Source organism: Oryctolagus cuniculus, chromosome 18 (assembly GCF_051225735.1).
Source record: "Oryctolagus cuniculus isolate XC-2025 breed Fujian yellow rabbit chromosome 18, ASM5122573v1, whole genome shotgun sequence".
NCBI classification, from domain to species: domain Eukaryota; kingdom Metazoa; phylum Chordata; class Mammalia; order Lagomorpha; family Leporidae; genus Oryctolagus; species Oryctolagus cuniculus.
Window position 1 is genome coordinate 23,802,051 of NC_142884.1, and position 16,825 is coordinate 23,818,875.

The 16,825-nt window shown below is 52.1% G+C and overlaps 1 protein-coding gene across 2 annotated transcripts in view; it reads right to left on the minus strand.

Moving 5' to 3' along the window:
* The window catches only part of RHPN2 (rhophilin Rho GTPase binding protein 2), a 63,441-nt gene that overhangs the window by 40,766 nt on the left and 5,850 nt on the right, over positions 1 to 16,825 (minus strand). The window contains exon 2 of one of the 2 annotated variants that reach the window (XM_008257269.5): positions 8,435 to 8,550. The exons of the other annotated variant lie outside the window; for it this stretch is intronic. Coding sequence (XP_008255491.2) covers positions 8,435 to 8,550 — 116 coding nt within the window. The remainder of the gene's footprint in view (positions 1 to 8,434; positions 8,551 to 16,825) is intronic. 2 annotated transcript variants of the gene reach the window in all.

Consider the following 16,825-nt stretch of genomic DNA (forward strand, 5'->3'; position numbering starts at 1 on the left):
TTTTTTAAGACATATTGGGGCCGGGTGCTGTGGCATAGTAGTTAAGCCTCTCTGCCTGTAGCACCAGCATCTCATATAGGCACCAGAGATGGCCCCAAATGGCCACAGAGGCTGCAGCTGGGCCAGGCTGAAGCCAGGCGCTCCATCCTGATCTTCCATTTGGGTGGCAGGAGCTCAAGCACTTGAGACATCTTCCACTGTTTTCCCAGATGGATTAGCAGGGAGCTGGCTCGGAAGAACAGCTGAGACTCAAGGTGGTCTGACATGGGATGCTGGAATCACAAGCCATGGCTGCACCCACACCAGCCCCTCACACCGAAGTTCACAGCACTTTGTGGCATGTACTCGCTCGTCTTACCCCCAGCTAAATCTTTTACCTTCCTTGTGCCCTCAAATCCTCACTCACTCCAGCTTAATCTTACTTACATGCCGTAAGAGTTTGCTAACGTGCCTCAATTCCGTTGTTTGGAAGAAGGCAAGATGAACAATCGTAACTCCTGGAGGACAAGCCTTCTATTTCTTTGCATTTCTCCTGGAACCTGGCATAGTCCTCTCCTCCATGTGATGGAAGTTACAGTTCATGGAAGGACAAATGTCAGAGTGCTGACCACTCCCTGGAGGCAGCAGGGAGCCGAGTGCATCCGACTTAAACATAACTGAGGCCCTAAGATCCACCCCAAACACCTGGAGAGCTTCCAAATATTGCCAACTCTTGCTTTTTCCACCAGTATAAACATATCAGTTTGCCACGTCTCTCCCCACCCCACCAGCTTCAAAACCACTATGATTTAAGATTTTGCAACAAATCAGCCACCTGCTCCTCTCTGCTCCTTGGATGGGGACCCCCCGGGGTGGGTCACCCTTACAAAGGCTGGTCGCCAGGCGGGGTCTCAGGGTTGGTTTCCACAATGCCGACCACTGGGTGTCCAGATGTCTCAGATACCCTGGGCTTGAGCTGTGTTCCCGGTGCAGGGCAGGTATTTCCACCGATTCATGGCTAAAAGTGGGATTCTCAAATAAGATGGACCAGTTCAAGATGGTGGGTATGCTAGGGCCTGGTTGGAGCAATGGACGAAAACAGAACCGGGGACACAAATTAGGGACTCAGCCAGGGCCTGGGTCTCACCAGTATGGACCTCTGTACCCAGGCTGCCTTTCTGGATGAAAACTGCTTCCAGGGCCCCTGCCAGCTTCTCCTTGGGCATGCACCTCCTCGGAGGCCCCTGTGGTCTCCTAATTGATGTTTCAGCCAGAAGAGAACTTGAGCACACCCAGAGTGGGGCTAAGGGGTGTTCCTGCCCACAAAGGCTTCTGCGTGGCCACCCTCTGGCCTGGACCCCCAAGGGAAGGCAGGCCTGCTCCCCTGGGCTTTTCCTGCCAAGGATGATAGAAGGGTCAAGAATAAGAAAGTGTCCCACTTACTCTGCATGAGTGACCAAGCCACCAAGTGTGGACAGGAGAAGGAAGGCCACATCAACCATTCCCTCTGACCACAGACCGCAGCCACACACATGTGTGCTCCAGTTGGAGCCTCTGACACCCCTGCTGCCATACAAAGCCCCCAGGTGACAACAGCTCTGCCTCAAGTCCAGACTTCTTTACTGGCCCCATGTGTATTTTTTTTTTTTTTTTTGACAGGCAGAGTGGACAGTGAGAGAGACAGAGAGAAAGGTCTTCCTTTTGCCGTTGGTTCAGCCCCCAGTGGCCACGCTGATCCGAAGCCAGAAACCAGGTGCTTCCTCCTGGTCTCCCATGCGGGTGCAGGGCCCAAGCACCTGGGCCATCCTCCACTGCCCTCCCAGGCCATAGCAGAGAGCTGGACTGGAAGAGGAGCAACCGGGACAGAATCCGGTGCCCCGACCAGACTAGAACCCGGGGTGTCAGTGCCGCAGGCGGAGGATTAGCCTAGTGAGCCGCGGCACCGGCCCCCATGTGGGTTTTCTGTCTTCAAGACGCACTTGGCTTTTGCTCTCTGACCCACACATCCCCATTTCTTTTAGTACAGTTTTCTCCTCCAAGTCTTTTCAGAAAATTGTCCCTCCAGCAACAGGAACCATATCAACCTAAGGGCTTGCACAGGCTTCATAGAGCTTATGGGAGCCGTTTAGTAAGTCCGTCTGATCCCAGCCCTCTCTGCTGGGGGTTCAGGAGGCTGGGGTGAGGAGCAGCCCAGGCAAGCCCTTGTGGGCTGGGGCAGCAGCTCAGGCAGCTGGCAGGACACCCGGCACAGAGAGGCAGATCTCCAAGTTGGTGCCAGGTCCCAAGCTGTGAAGGGGCTCACATCCCGTGCAGGCCACAGCACAGACACGCCCCAGCCCCTCAGAGCTGATGGTGTGGGCAGTCAGCAACCTCAGGTCACTCTCATCACAACCAAGGCAACCCCAGGGCACTCTGGTCCAGAAACCACAAACTGACCTGCAGGTGCTTTGGCTTGGCTGCGGTTTGAGTGTCCCCCATGGGTGTGTGTGTTGGAAGCTTGGTCCTCAGCGTGGTGAGGTTGGGAGGTGGAGGGGGCAGAGCCCAGGGGGTGACTGGGTCACTGTGGGTGCTGCCTTAGGAAGACATCAAGGTGGTTCTCCTGGGAGCCCAGTTGGTTCTCGCTGTGGAGGAGCGAGACCAGCCCCTCCCCTCTCTCTGGCTTGACACCTTTCCACGCGGTATCTCCAGAGCATGCTCCCACCATTCCGCCACGCACCAGGAAGCTCTCAGGAGAGCCAGGGCCGAGCTGTTTGCACATTCAGCCTCCGAAACTACAAGCTACATAAACCTCTTTCCTTGTGCATTACCCAGCCTCAGGCATTCTGTTATAGCAGCCGAAAATGGGCAAACACAGGAAGTCTCGTTCACTGGGCTCTCCCTTCAAGGGGCTCTCCCCTTCAACTGGCTACAATATTTAACAATTCAACAAAATTAAAAAAAAAAAAAAAAACAAAAAAACAAACAAACAAGAAAACTCTAGTTTCTCTGGGGGTGGAGTGAGCAGGTTCAGAAGACCTGGCCACCTGGGCCCTGCCCTACATACATCACAGTTGCCCACTACAGAGTGTGCACTCTGCGTTTCACCACAATCCCCACCACTCCCTATCACCTCGCAGCACTGAGCCAGGCCCATTCACTCATTTCCACGCCCACAGATCCCTGCAAGCCTCAGATTGGGCTTTCCTCCTCATCTGGTCCAACAGCCACAGGCACAGGAGAGGAACCTGAAACCCACCAGAGGTGAAATGACCTGCGGTCGCTCACAGAAGCATTGAGTTAAGACAGGCCCATGTGGCAACCCGCCTGAAGTCTCACGATGACCGCCTCATTCTCAGAGAGATCATCACCCTTCTACCCCAGCTCTTCTCCAGGGAGAGAGGCGAGTTAGGAGGGGAGACAGCATTGTTCTCACCTAGTCTGACAAGACATACTTAAAACATGTCCTATCTTCCGAATCAAACCCCAGGGAGCTCCTGGACTCTCGGCCGAGATGGACCAGAGGAGGAAATGACCCTGCCAGTGCACAGAATCTGCCCGCCCTGCCACCAGCAACCTTCCCAGTGCAGACAAGGGCTCGGGCCCTCACTGCCACTCCTGCATTTCTGGGGACATTTTCCAAAAATCCCCCTGCCCCCATTCCACCTGCTTTACCTTCACCTGGGAACCAGGAGGACAGTGAGGCCCAACACACAGCAGAAACCACCCCCTGCTGCAAGGACAGCCGCATCGTCACTGCCAGGGACACCGTGGGCCAGGGCTGGGCTTGGCGAAACACCCTGTTTGTTTTTAGGAAGCGGTTGGTGTCGGTTGAGTCAGATTAATAAATACCTTCAGGGGTTCCTCTGACAACATTCTCGAGAGAGGGGCACTTGGAACTTTCAGGGCACTGTGAGAATCATTAACAACCAAGCCCCACCCCCATCCCTGCCAGTGTAACAACTGCCAACATGACCGTGACCGGAGCCCGGCGGGGGCCTCCCAGGGGCAGCTGCTGGCGTCCTTAGCAGAGCCAGCCAGCCAGCACTGCCCCAGCCCCTGCCTGGTCAGAGGCCTCCCCTGTAGGAAGCATCACCTCCTGATGTACTCAGATTAGTCGGGGTCAGATTAGTCGGGGGGGGGGCCCTCCCTGCCCCCGCCCCACCTACCATGAGACTGGGCCTCATGGTGAGTTTCTCGGCACTACAACAAAATACGTGAGGCCGCTAACTATAAAGGTGTATTTAGCTCACGGCTCTGCACGTTCCCAGCGCAGAAGAGCTGGGGTGCACTGGTTTAGCCTCTGATAATGCAGTCCTTGCTAACGCAATCCTAAGGGGAGGGCCTTGTGGCACAGTGGGCTAAGCCGCTGTGTGGCACACCCAAAACTCATACTGGAGTGCCAGTTCGAGTCCTAGCTACTCCATCCAGCTCCCTGCCATGTGCCTGGAAGACAGCAGGTGACAGCCCTCCTACCTGAGCCTCTGCCACCCACATGGGAGACCTGGACAGAGCTCCTGGATCTCTGATTCAGCCTGGCCTAGCCCTGGCTGTTATAAGCATTTTGAGGAATGAACCAGCAGGCAGATGGAAGCTCAATTTCTCTCTCTCTCTCTCTCTCTCTCTCTCTCTATTTCAAATAAATAAAACAATCTTAGGGAAAAAAAATCCTAAGGCACTACAGTGTATCACGTGGCAAGAGACAGAGAGCTGCTGTCTATGTCCACCTGGTCTTCTATGAGGCCACCAGGATTTAATTATGGACATGGCACCCAATGACCCAACCCAATCACCTCCCAAAGGCCCCCACCTCCCATCACCATAATTGGATGAAGTTTCCACTCTCTTAGTATATCTAACATAAGACCTGAACTAAAATCCAAACTATAGAATAGGGCCTGTTGTGGGCAGCCTCGGCTTTGGCCTGCCTCTTAGAGGTACTCAGCAAATCCACAAACAGGCCAATCTACTGTAGCCTGCTCTAGGGGAGGCCGCAGCATCAGGGCTGGCCCAGAGCCGGCCTGTGCAAGTGTTCACCAGAACCTGAGGCCACAAAACATACCACAGCCTTCTCAGCACCACGGCCTGAAACACAGCAGCAAACCCAACATCCAGGCGCCTCTCCAGAGGTACACAGGTGTCCAGGTACGGACTCTACTAACAGCTTCCTTCATTGTCCTTTTGTGTTTACACAAAAACGTTTGTGTGGGCGTGGCAATACGGCCCAGCAGCTTAAGCCACTGCTTGTGACTTGGGCACCCACGTTGGAGTGCCTGTTCAACTCCCAGCTGCTCCACTTTCAATCCAGCTCCCTATTAATGTTCCTGGGAAGCCAGTGGAAGATGGCCCAAGTCGTCCGTGGGCCCCTGCCACCCAAGTGGGAGACCCAAATAGAAGGCTAGGCTACTGGCTTCAGCCTGGCCTAGCCCTAGCCGTTGTGGTCATCTGAGGAGTGAACCAGTGGATGCAGAACTCTTTCTGTAACTGACTTTCAAATAAATAAATCTATAAATCTTAAAAAAAAAAAAAAAAAAGACGACGCCGCCGCAGCTGCCACCTCTGGGCTTCCCAAGGTCTCCAGCAATGAAGCTGACGCACTGGAAACTCCGTTACCCGTATCCAGATGGGCAGGCATTTTCGCACTCCTCACCCCTGAAGCCCCTAAAAGTCACAGGAAGCTCCAAGGGAATGGCAGTTTCTTTTTTCTTTTTTAAAGATTTTATTCATTTATTTGAAAGGTAGAGTTACAGTCACAGAGAGGGAGAGAGAGAAAGGTCTTCCATCCGCTGGTTCACTCCCCAAATGGCCTGAGCTCAGCCAATCCGAAGCCAGGAGCCAGGAGCGTCTTCTGGGTCTCCCACGTGGGTGCAGGAGCCCAAGCATTTGGCCCATTCTCTACTGTTTCCCAGGTACATTAGCAAGGAGCTGGATTGGAAGAGGAGCAGCCGGGACTTGAACCAGCATCTGTATGGTATTCCAACACCACAGGTGGAGGCTTAGCCCACTACGCCACAGCGCTGGCCCCAAGGGAACTGCAGTCTCAAGCAGGTATAACAAGCCACTTCCCTGGGACTTCCTTAGACTACAGGAGGAACCTCGGCCACTTAGCTGGCCTGCAGCATGCGGTGTGCCTCGAATGCCCACTGTAGAAGGCCGCGTGGGGCCTACAGGCCTCACCCCCAGAGCTCTAAAGGAAGACGGAAGCTGGCATTGGCTGTAAACAAAAGGAAGCTGGCACACCGACTGTGGCATTTATGGTGTGGGGAGGTTTACAGCTGCTTAGACACAGGGAAGGTTTCACTGAACTCTGATTGCTGAGTTAACTGTTTTACCACCAGAACAAACTAGCGAGTGCTCTGAGAGCTGGGCCCTGCACTGGACCCTCTCACTAGAAAGATGGACACTCTGGGGCCTGCGCTGTGGCGTAGTAGGCTGAGCACCTGCCTGCGGCACCAGCATCCCACATGGGCACCGGTTCGAGTCCTGGCTGCTCCACTTCTGACCCAGCTCCCTGCTGATGGCCTGGGAAAGCAGCGGAAGATGGCCCATGTGGAAACCCGGAGGAAGCTCCTGGCTTCTGGCTTTGGAATCAGAGCACAGCTTTGGCCATTGCGGCCATCTGGGGAATGAACCAGCAGACAGAAGACCTCTTTCTCTGTCTGTAACTATGCCTCTCAAGTAAATAAATAAATTAAAAAAAAAAAAAAAAAAGAAAGATGGATACTGAGGACCAGTGTTGTAGCAGAGCAGGTTAAACTCCTGCCTGCAACACCAGCATCCTATGTGGGCACCAGTTTGAGTTCTGGCTGTTTCACTTCCAATCCAGCTCCCTGCTAATGTGCCTGGGAAAGCAGCAGAGGATGGTCCAAGTCCTTGGGCCCCTGCACTCACATGGGAGAGCCAGAAGCTCTGGGCTCCTGGCTTTGGCCTGCCAAGACCCCGGCTGTTGCAGCCATTTGGGGAGTGAGCCAGCAGATGGGAGATCTCTCTCTGTCTCTCCTGCGCTCTAATTCTGCCTTTCAAATAAATAAAAATAAATAAGTCTGAAAGAAAGAGAGAGAGAGAGAGAGAGAGAGAGAGAGAGAGAGAGAGAGAAGGGAGGGAGGGAGGGAGGGAGGGAAGGGGGGAAGAGAAAGGAAAAGAAAAAGAAAATAAGAAAAGGAAAGAAAAAAGGACATGGGGGCAGGTTTCCTGCAGCTCAGACACTGGTCAAGATGCCCATGCCCCCATCTGAGTACCTGGATTCGATGCCTGGCTCTGCTCCTGACCCCAGCTTCCTGTGGGTGCAGATCCTAGAAGAGCCTGGAGTTGTGGTGCAGCGGGTTAAGTTGCTGCTTGCAACACCTGCATCTCACACAGGAGTGCCAGCTGGAGTCCCAGCTGCTCCACTTCTGATCCAGCTTCCTGCTAACGTACCTGGGAAGGCAGCATATAATGGTCCAAATCCCTGGGCCCCTGCATCCACACGGGAGACCAGGATGCAGTTCTGGGCTCCTGGCTTTGGCCTGGCCAGCCCTGCCTGTTGCAGCCATTTAGGGAGTGAACCAGCAGATGGATGGAAGATATCTCTCTCTCTGACGCATCTGTGTGTGTCTGTCTGTCTCCATCCATGTCTGATACTCTGTCTTTCAAATAAGTAAATAAATAATTTTTTATTTATCTGAAAGGCAGAGTTACAGAGAGAGGGAGAGACAGAGAGGAAGAAACACCTGTTTCATTCCAAAATGGCCAGGCTGGGCCAGGGTGAAGCTAGGAGCTTCTTTCAGGTCTCCCATGTGGGTGGCAGGGGCTCAAGCACTTGGACCACCTTCCACTGCTTTTCTAGGCCAGCACCTGATCAGAAGCAGAGCAGCAGGACGTGAATGGGCATCCATTTGGGACGCCAGCATTGCAGGTGGCAGCTTAACCCACTGTATCACAACGCCGGCCTCAATAAATTTCTCTTAAAAACGCAGGTCTGAGAGGCCATGGTGATGGCTCAAATAATTGGATTCCAACCTGGCTTGCATTCTTGGCTCCTGGCTTTGGCCCCAGCAGCTGTGGGCATTTGGAGAGTGAATCAGTGGGTGGGACCTCCCTGTCTGCCTGCCTCTCAAATATTTTTTAAAAGGTGGACACTGGCAATACAAAGTCCCCATTCCCCGCTTCCTTTCCTTTGACATTCAACACACATTTACTAAGCAGTGATAATACAGCAGCCAGAGGAGAAAAATCAGCAGGTCCCACGGAAAGCAGGGAGACAGACAGACAGACAGTGAATGGACTTCCCACCAGGTGGCTGAGAGGACTGGGGCCAGGCACCACCTGCACTGCAGACACACAAACAGCTGGGTGAAATATCAGTCTTTCACACAACCAAGCCCCAGGTGCCAGCAATGAGGAGAATGCACAGAGTGACAGCCCAGAAGCAGGCCCGGGAGTGCAGGTCTCAGGAGAGGCTGAGCTCCCGGCCATGCCAGGGCTGGCAGCAGTCACGTACTTCAGAAGGTTTTCTGCTCCTGTGCGCAGCCGCACGGCCTTCAGGATCTGCTGGTTCAAGGCGGCCCTCTGATTCTGCAGCTTGCTCCGGCCAGTCTGCGCGAGGGGGTTGCATCCCTACGGGAAGACAAGAGATGTCCCTTCAGTCGCCCCTCTAAAAATGACATCGTTCAACAACAACAACAAGAAACCCGCTAAGTAAACACAAGTAACACCCACAGGGAAAACACAGAAGGTACTGAAAAGCCCAAGGAAGGAAATAAAAGCCACTGATAACAACACAAGTCCTAAACTGCCGCTGTGGGGCAGTTAATGCTGCTTGGGTGGATGGCATTCCATAGTCCCCTGCAACAGTGCCCGGGTTCGAGTCCCAGCTTTGCTTATGATTCTAGCTTCCTGCTGGTGCACATTCCAACAGGCAGCAGGTGATGGCTAAAGCAGCTAAGCCCCTGCTACTCATATGGGAGCTCTGGAATGAGTTCCAGGCTCCTGGCTTCAGCCTGGTGCACCCCCTGGCTACTGTAGGAATTTGAGGAGTTGAACCAGCAGATGGAGAGATTCATTCTCTCTCTCTCTGCTTTAGAAAGAAAACAAAAAAGGAAACAAACCTTTATTAAGAAAAAATGCAGACCCAAAAGCCTGCCACTGTGCTCTGGTCTCCTCCCTTCTCTGCATGGTGTTATTTTCCACAACAGTGGCTGTACCAGCAGTCCCCAAGCTCGTGTTGGGAGATCTGCTAGAAGGCCCTGCAGGACTCAGCATTGAGTCCCTACTAAGATTTAAGACAGCAGCTTCCTAAGGATGCACAGCCAAGTCACACAGGGCACAGGCAATCTGGAGGAATTCACGTGCAGGCTCCCCGACACACTCTCCTTCCCACGACGGGGCACACAGCACACCCTTCCCAGTGACACAAATCCAAGGTCCCAATCAACACCTAGGGTTCTTACTGGGGGGAGAGGGGTGTGTGATCAATCACAAAGGCAGCCACCCTCTGCAGAGCACATACCCGAATTCCAGACTGCCAGCAGGGAAACAGGTGTAGGGGCAGTGCACTGACCTTCCCACTTAGGGAAGGGAGGGAAGGCTGCGAGAACCAGGCTTCCAGATGCCAGGTGAGGGCCAACCTTGCAAACAGCTGTCCCAAAGGTGGCCTACAGGCTGCTGTGTGTTCCTTTTCTTCACCATGGCACACAAGTTTGGCACATGCTCTCAGGACTCTACTCTGAAGTTTTCCTTTATTATGAAATGTACCTCAAAACGGGATTTTATTGACTGTATGATGTTGCCTTTTTAAATACGATTTACCAATTGCTTATAGATTAAGCATTTAGATTGTTTCCAAGTATTTGCTTTTACAGATAACAACTTGGTGCACATTTACAGACAGCAATCTTGATAAATCTTGAGCAAATCTTTAGGGCAGAGTTATGGGGTCACACCTCTTTAATGCTCCCCGTATACCACCCCAGTCATCTTCCAGGAAACAGAAGCACACAAACCTCACCAGCAGGCCACCTTCCCTCAGCTACTGAATCTAAGTCTCATTTTAAAAACCAACAGCTTCAGGAGACCAGCACGGTGGTGTAACAAATTAGTCTGCCAGCAGCATCCCACATGTGTACTGGTTCACTTCCCAGCTGCTCCACTTCTGATCCAGCTCCTTGCTGGTGCACCTGGGAAGGTGGTAGAAGATGGCCCATGTGCATGGGCCCCTGCACCCACATGGGAAACCAGGATGAAGCTCCTGGCTCCTAGCTTTGGCCCTGCCCAGCCCTGGCTGTTGTGGCCACTGGGAAGTGAACCAATGGATGGAGGATCTTTCTGTTTCTCCCTCTCTAAAACTGCCTTTCAAATAAATAAAATAAATCTAAAAATAACAGCTTCATGAATGTGTCACGTATATACCATAAAATCCACACAGTTGGGATAAAGAAACTTTGGTATATACACACAGCAGACTATTATTCAGCCTTGAAAAAGGAGACGCTGCCATTTGCCACAACCCAGATAAGCCTGGAGGACATCATGCTAAGTGAGATAAGCCAGACACAGAAAGATAAATACTGCATGATCTCACCTACAGGTGAAATCTTACCAAAAAAAAAAAAAAAAAAAAAAAAAAAAGGCCAATCATACAGAGAATAAAACAGGTTACCATGGGGTAAGGGAGGAAATGTGGGGCAGAGGAGAGAGAGCAGCAGGCAGGCAGAATGGACAAGTCTAGAGAGTTAATGTACAACGTGAGGACTGCAGCTAATATTGTACTGGGATCCCTGCCAAATGCACCTTTCGGCAGTTCTCGTGCAGGGGAGGGGCAGTAACCATGTGAGATGCTGCGTATTTGTTTGCTTCACTATAGCAACTCTTCACCACCTGTATATATCCCATAACATCATGCTGCATATCTTAATATATACAATATTTAAAAAAAAAACTTACCCATTTAAACACCCAGTAGTTTGTTTTCTTTTGTTTTTGTTTTTGTTTTTTTTTTTTTTGGTATATTCAGAATGGTGTAACCATTGCAGCTGATTTTAGGATTTTTTTTTTTTTTTTTGAAAGGCAGAGTGGACAGTGAGAGAGAGAGACAGAGAGAAAGGTCTTCCTTTGCCGTTGGTTCACCCTCCAATGGCCACTGCGGCCGGCGTACCGCGCTGATCCGAAGGCGGCCGGCGTACCGCGCTGATCCGAAGGCAGGAGCCAGGTGCTTCTCCTGGTCTCCCATGGGGTGCAGGGCCCAAGTACTTGGGCCATCCTCCACTGCACTCCCGGCCACAGCAGAGAGCTGGCCTGGAAGAGGGGCAACCGGGACAGAATCCAGTGCCCCAACCGGGACTAGAACCCGGTGTGCTGGCACCGCAAGGCGGAGGATTAGCCTAGTGAGCCGCGGCACCGGCCGGAAAAGTATTCTTTTTAATCTTTACCATGTTGACATGCAAACATGTGTCCCATTCTTCCAATTTGCAGGTTCTATTATTAGTGAAGGTAAACTCTTCTTTTTTTTTTTTTAAAGATTTATTTTTATTTATTTGAAAGGCAGAGTTAGAGAGAGGTAGGGACAGAGAAGTTGTCCATTTGCTGATTCACTCACCAAATGGCTGCAATGTCTGGGGCTCGACCAAGCCAAAGCCAGAAGCCAGGAGCTTCTTCCAGGTCTCCCACGAGCACTTGGACCATCTTCCACTGCTTTCCCAGGTACATTAGCAGGGAACTGGACCGGAAGTGGAACAACCAGGACTCAAACTGGCACCCATATGGGATGCCAGCATTGTAGGCAGCAACTTAACCCACTGCACCATAGCACCAGCCCCAAACTTTTTTTTTTTTTTTTTAGATGTATTTGTTTATTTGAGAGGCAGACTTAGAAACAGAGAGCAAGAGATATGTCTTCCATCCAAATACACACAGTGGTCAGGGCAGGACCCGACCAAAACCAGGAACTCCATCCAGGTCTCCCACGTAGGTGGCAGGGACCCAAGCACTTGGGCCATCTTCTGCTGCTCTCCCAGGTGCATTGGCAGGGAGCTGGATGGGAAGCGGCGCAGCCAGGACTTGAACCAGCGCCCGGGGCTTTGCCGACTTGAATTTCTTTGTCAGCGAACTGTCTGCCTGTGATTTCTGTCCATCACTTCCAGGAGGGTCTGGGTCATGACGTTCCATCCCACGGTTTCCTTTTCACCTAAGCTGTCTGCCTCCCTCCGCCAGGTAGAATCTGAGCTCTGGCTTAGGACTGCATTCCTTTCTGAAACTTATCTGCAGGTCCTGCCCGCTGACCACTCCCCAGGAGTGGCCTGGCCAGCGGGATTACGCAAGGGCACTGCCCTTTCTATCCAGCTGCGTCACTGCCATCTCAGCTCTATACACACCTCACCTCTCCCAACTCCGCCCGAGCCGCACCCACACCCTGGACCCCAGAAGGGGCAGGTGGGTGATCTGCAGTCCCAGTCTTCTCAGGGTCCCTTATCAGTGGCCTTTGGACTAGCAGGTTAGAAACGAGTTAAATTTCTCCTTCCAGGAAGATTTCTCATTCTCACTTCCCTGCAGGTCACCAACGCTTGTCCCCACCACCAACACCCCACAGCCCCTCATCTAATTGTCCAGGTCCCACAAGGGCACTTTATCCCAAATTCACACTGCACAGACATTCAGAACCTGAGACTGGGGGGTCAGCACTGTGTCGTAGTAGGTTAAGCCTCTGCCTGCGGCACTGGCATCCCACACGAGTGCTGGTTTCAGTCCTCACTGCTCCACTTCCGATCCAGCTCTCTGCTGTGGCCTGGGAAAGCAGCAGAAGATGGCCCAACTGCCTGGGGCCCTGCCCCCATGTGGGAGACCCAGAAGAAGCTCCTGGCTCCTGGCTTTGGGTTGACCCCGCTCCAGCCACTACAGCCAAGTGGGGAATGAACCAGTGAATGGAAGACCTCTCTGTCTCTAACTCTGCCTCTTAAATAAATAAATCTTTAAACAAACAAACAAACCTGAGTTTGGAGCGGATCTTAACATTAATAGCCATTAAACAATCCCTAGCTTAAAATAAAAAGCAGGAAACTGTCTTTTTCAAATGTAAGATAAAAATATCTTTAATGTGAAGTGAATTTAATAGCACAGGGCTACAATAACTATGGGTCTCCTTTCCTTTCCACTTTGAAAAATCACCGCGAAAGGATGGTTGGGTTGGAGACACAGGTCCGTGGTTCACCAACGTTGCATTTCATTTTATAGGCAGGCTTCAGTGACTAATTTCTTTATGTAGACTCCCAGAGCTCAGAACTTCCTCCTGCTCCTGTACTTTACCAACTTTGGCTGGCCTGGAACCGGCCCACAGATGCGGGGTCAAGTTCCTAGATAAGACTTGGGAATGCTCAGGGTGAGATTTGACTGAGTAATCGGACTCAAGACAACATTACTTCTTACTGACAGGCAGGAATGCTGGGAACACCAGAACCGCCCATGGGGCTTTGCCAGACCTGACCCAAGAGGCAGATCTGGCCAAGACCTCCTGGCATTCCCAGAGGCGGTGAGCCACCCGCCAGCACCTGCAGGGGTGGTGCAGGGCACGGGGATAGAACCACAGCCCTCACCCGCCTGTTTCTCCTCCCTGGTCTCATCAAACAGCAAGGCCCTAGCCCAGAGCAGCTTCCAGACCAGCCCCCACCCACCCAATTCAGCGGCAGAGACTGGTTCTCGACAGCATGCAGCTGGTGCAAAACTAGAGGCTTTCAGGATCGGTTCTGTGGCACAGCAGGTGAAAGCCCTGGCCTGAAGCACCAGCATCCCATATGGTGGCTGGTTCGAGTCCCAGCTGCTCCATTTCCAATCTGGAAAGCAGCAGAAGTTGGCCTGGGTCATTTCAGCTCTGGCCATTGCAACCATCTGGGGAGTGAACCAGGAAGATCTCTGTCTCTACCTCTCTCTAACTCTGTCTTTCAAATAAATAAAATAAATTTTTTTAAACAACACTAGAAGATTTTGACCAGGGCAGCACCTGTCACTCCACTGTGTCCTGGCCTCGAGGGTCACTGTCAATAGCCCTACAGTGAAGTCCCTTTGGCTCCCTTACCAGACTAAGGCACGGGCTCTTCCATCAGGTTTACAAGCAGGCAGCCGGGAACAGCAGTGCCTGGCACGGCACTGCAAGTCCCGCAGTTCTGAGGCAGGAGGCTGGCTGAGCTACTGAGGTCCTAGGGGGTGGGTGGAGCCTCAGTGAGGCCCATGTCCCTTCTGTCGCTCTGAGATGAGCTGTGAGGCAGCCGGCACAGTGGGCATGCATGGGAATGCTGGGGCAGCTCACCTGCCAGCCCCCAGACCTTGCTCCCCCAGATCCTGGAAAACAGCAACCATCCCCGCCTCCAGCCCCCCACCTCTCAACCCAAGGTCAGGGGCAGAAAACCCATGCTCCCCTCCCACCTCCTTTCCAAGGAGATTGTGAGAACCTCTGACTCAGGCCTGGCCAGTTGGAAAACCAAGTCCCTGTCCCTGAGACTGGATCAGGGATAACTACCTGAAGTATGACAGTCAGGCTCAAGCAGAGCCCATCAGGAAGGGGCCCTCACTGGCCTTGAAACATGGAAGACATAAGACCAGGTCACTGTAGCCACAATGCCACCAGCAGGCGAGTGCCTCTCCAGAAGCAGAGCCAGCCAGCAGGAGCAGAGCTGAGAAACAGCTTTGGTGACAGCATCTGGGCCCTCGATCAAGCCCGACCTGAAGCCATTTCTCCAGACTTAGTTAAAGCAGTCAATTAACTTGCCTCCTTGCCTAAGCCATTAAAAAAAAAAACAAAAACAAACAAAAAAAAAAAACCTGAGGTTTAATTTAGACATAAATGCACAGATTTAAAGTATTCAGTTCACTGAATTTGTACAACTGTGTACACCTGTGGAACCCTCCTCCATCTAATCAAAATATAAAACATGTCTGGGGCTGGAGTTGTGGCATAGCTGGATAAGCTGCCAGCAGCAATGCCAGCACCCCATGTGAGCACCACTTCATGGCCTGGCTGCTCCACTTCTGATCCAGCTTGGCCTGGAAAAAGTGGCGGAAGACGACCCACGTGTTTGGGCCCCTGCCACCCATGTGGGAGACACAGGTGAAGCTCCTGACTTCGGCCTGGCTCAACTCTGGCTGCTGCAGCCATCAGGGGAGTGAACCAGCAAATGGATGACATCTCTCTCCTCCTCCTCTCTCCCTCTCTCTGTAACTTTTTCAAATAAAGAAATAAGAAAGTAAATGTTGAAGAAGCAGCAGAAGAGAGTCTGCAGTCCTTGGGTGGGGCTTATTTCACCCTATACCACGTTGAGATGCACCATGCTGTTGTATTTACCAGGGATGGACGGTCCCTTCTTGATTGTTGAGTAGAATCCCACTGTAGGGACGGACCAGGGTGCTTATCTGCCTGAGCCGCTTTGCCTGGGACTTTCTGGCATCTGCAACTAATATAGTCCCATTTAGAGTAAGTTTACCTACACTGAAAACTCCTCAGATGTGTCAACATACACTCACACACATACCCTTAGCGTGTAGTGTAAGGGTTCACCTGGAAGACTACAGTTTCTCAACTGCACCCAAGGAAAAGGGGGGAGGGGCGCTTAAACTGGAGGGGAGGGAAGGATGGGCACTCCCCGGCAGCTCTCCACCCCAGGCAGTGCCTGGCGCCTGCTTCCCTGCCTTCCCTCTTTCCCCAGGAACCAATGGGGGCCCTGCTTCCACTCAACCAAAAAAAAAAAAAAAAAAAAAATCTACACTTGTGGACGTGCAAGCCTCGGGGCTGGAGGTCAGGAGTTAAAGCCAGGGCAGCTCCCAGCCACAGGATGGCAGGTGCATTAGCCGCTTCTCCAAGCAAAGACATTTTCTCTGCCTTTCTCGCTCTTTTCTGGTTACGTAACCCCTCACTCAACCACTGACCTCTGGAAAACAGAATTGTTTGTTTCTGCGTTCGCTGGAACTGTCAACCAGAGAGCACAGAAATAGCACGAGGCACCCTGCAATACACACACATCTAATTTAACTTCGCCACACTGGAGTGCAGGGCTGGCTGCATGGATGGCACCGAGCTTTTCCATGTCCGTAAAAACAAAATCCCATCAACAGCCCTCCTGCCCGTGCAGGCCCTCCACCAAGCCTGGGGGCTGGAGGTCGGGGTCCCGCTGCCTCTTTCCAGTGACTTGACTCCCTCACACCAGCCAGGGGTGGGTGACAGGATTCAACACTCAGCCCTGATCTTTTAACCAGGGGCTCCCTTGGGCAAGCTCACACCTGTTGTGCACCAAGCAGTGTTGCTTCTCAACAGGAGTTACTGTGCCTCCCACACCACGTAAATCACCCAGATTTCCATGAATCCAAGGGATTTCCAGACCCAAAGAACCACCAGCTTATTTCAACATTCAGGATGACATTCAACATTATTGAATTTCAACATACACCAACGACAGTTAACAATCCTAGAAAGTGTAGACATGTCGGGGTGAGGGCTGGTACGTGTAGGTGACCTTGACATTTGTATATTTCTGTGATCACCTTTTATTACAACAAAGTACACTATTTTTGTAATGCAAGTAACAGCAGAAAAAAATAAACCTCTGATAGTGTTGTGGATCACCTGCTCTGTTCTGGTCTTACAATGCAATCAAAAGCTGGGATTTTTCCAAAAGCTTATGGCCACATCGAGCAAACTCCATGAGTCTCTCTGTAAAACCCACACGAACGCACATCATTCATTGTTTTGTCTCTGTCCCGAGCACTGTAGGTGGGAGACCTTGGTCCCAGCCAGTATCCCCTGCTGTCGCCCACTCCACCTGACACCCAGCCCTCTGGCTGAGCTGCACCTGTGGCTCGACTGTGCTCTGTGACTGTCTCCAAAGCAGCCTTTGTGTCCCAAGACTCTAGTACC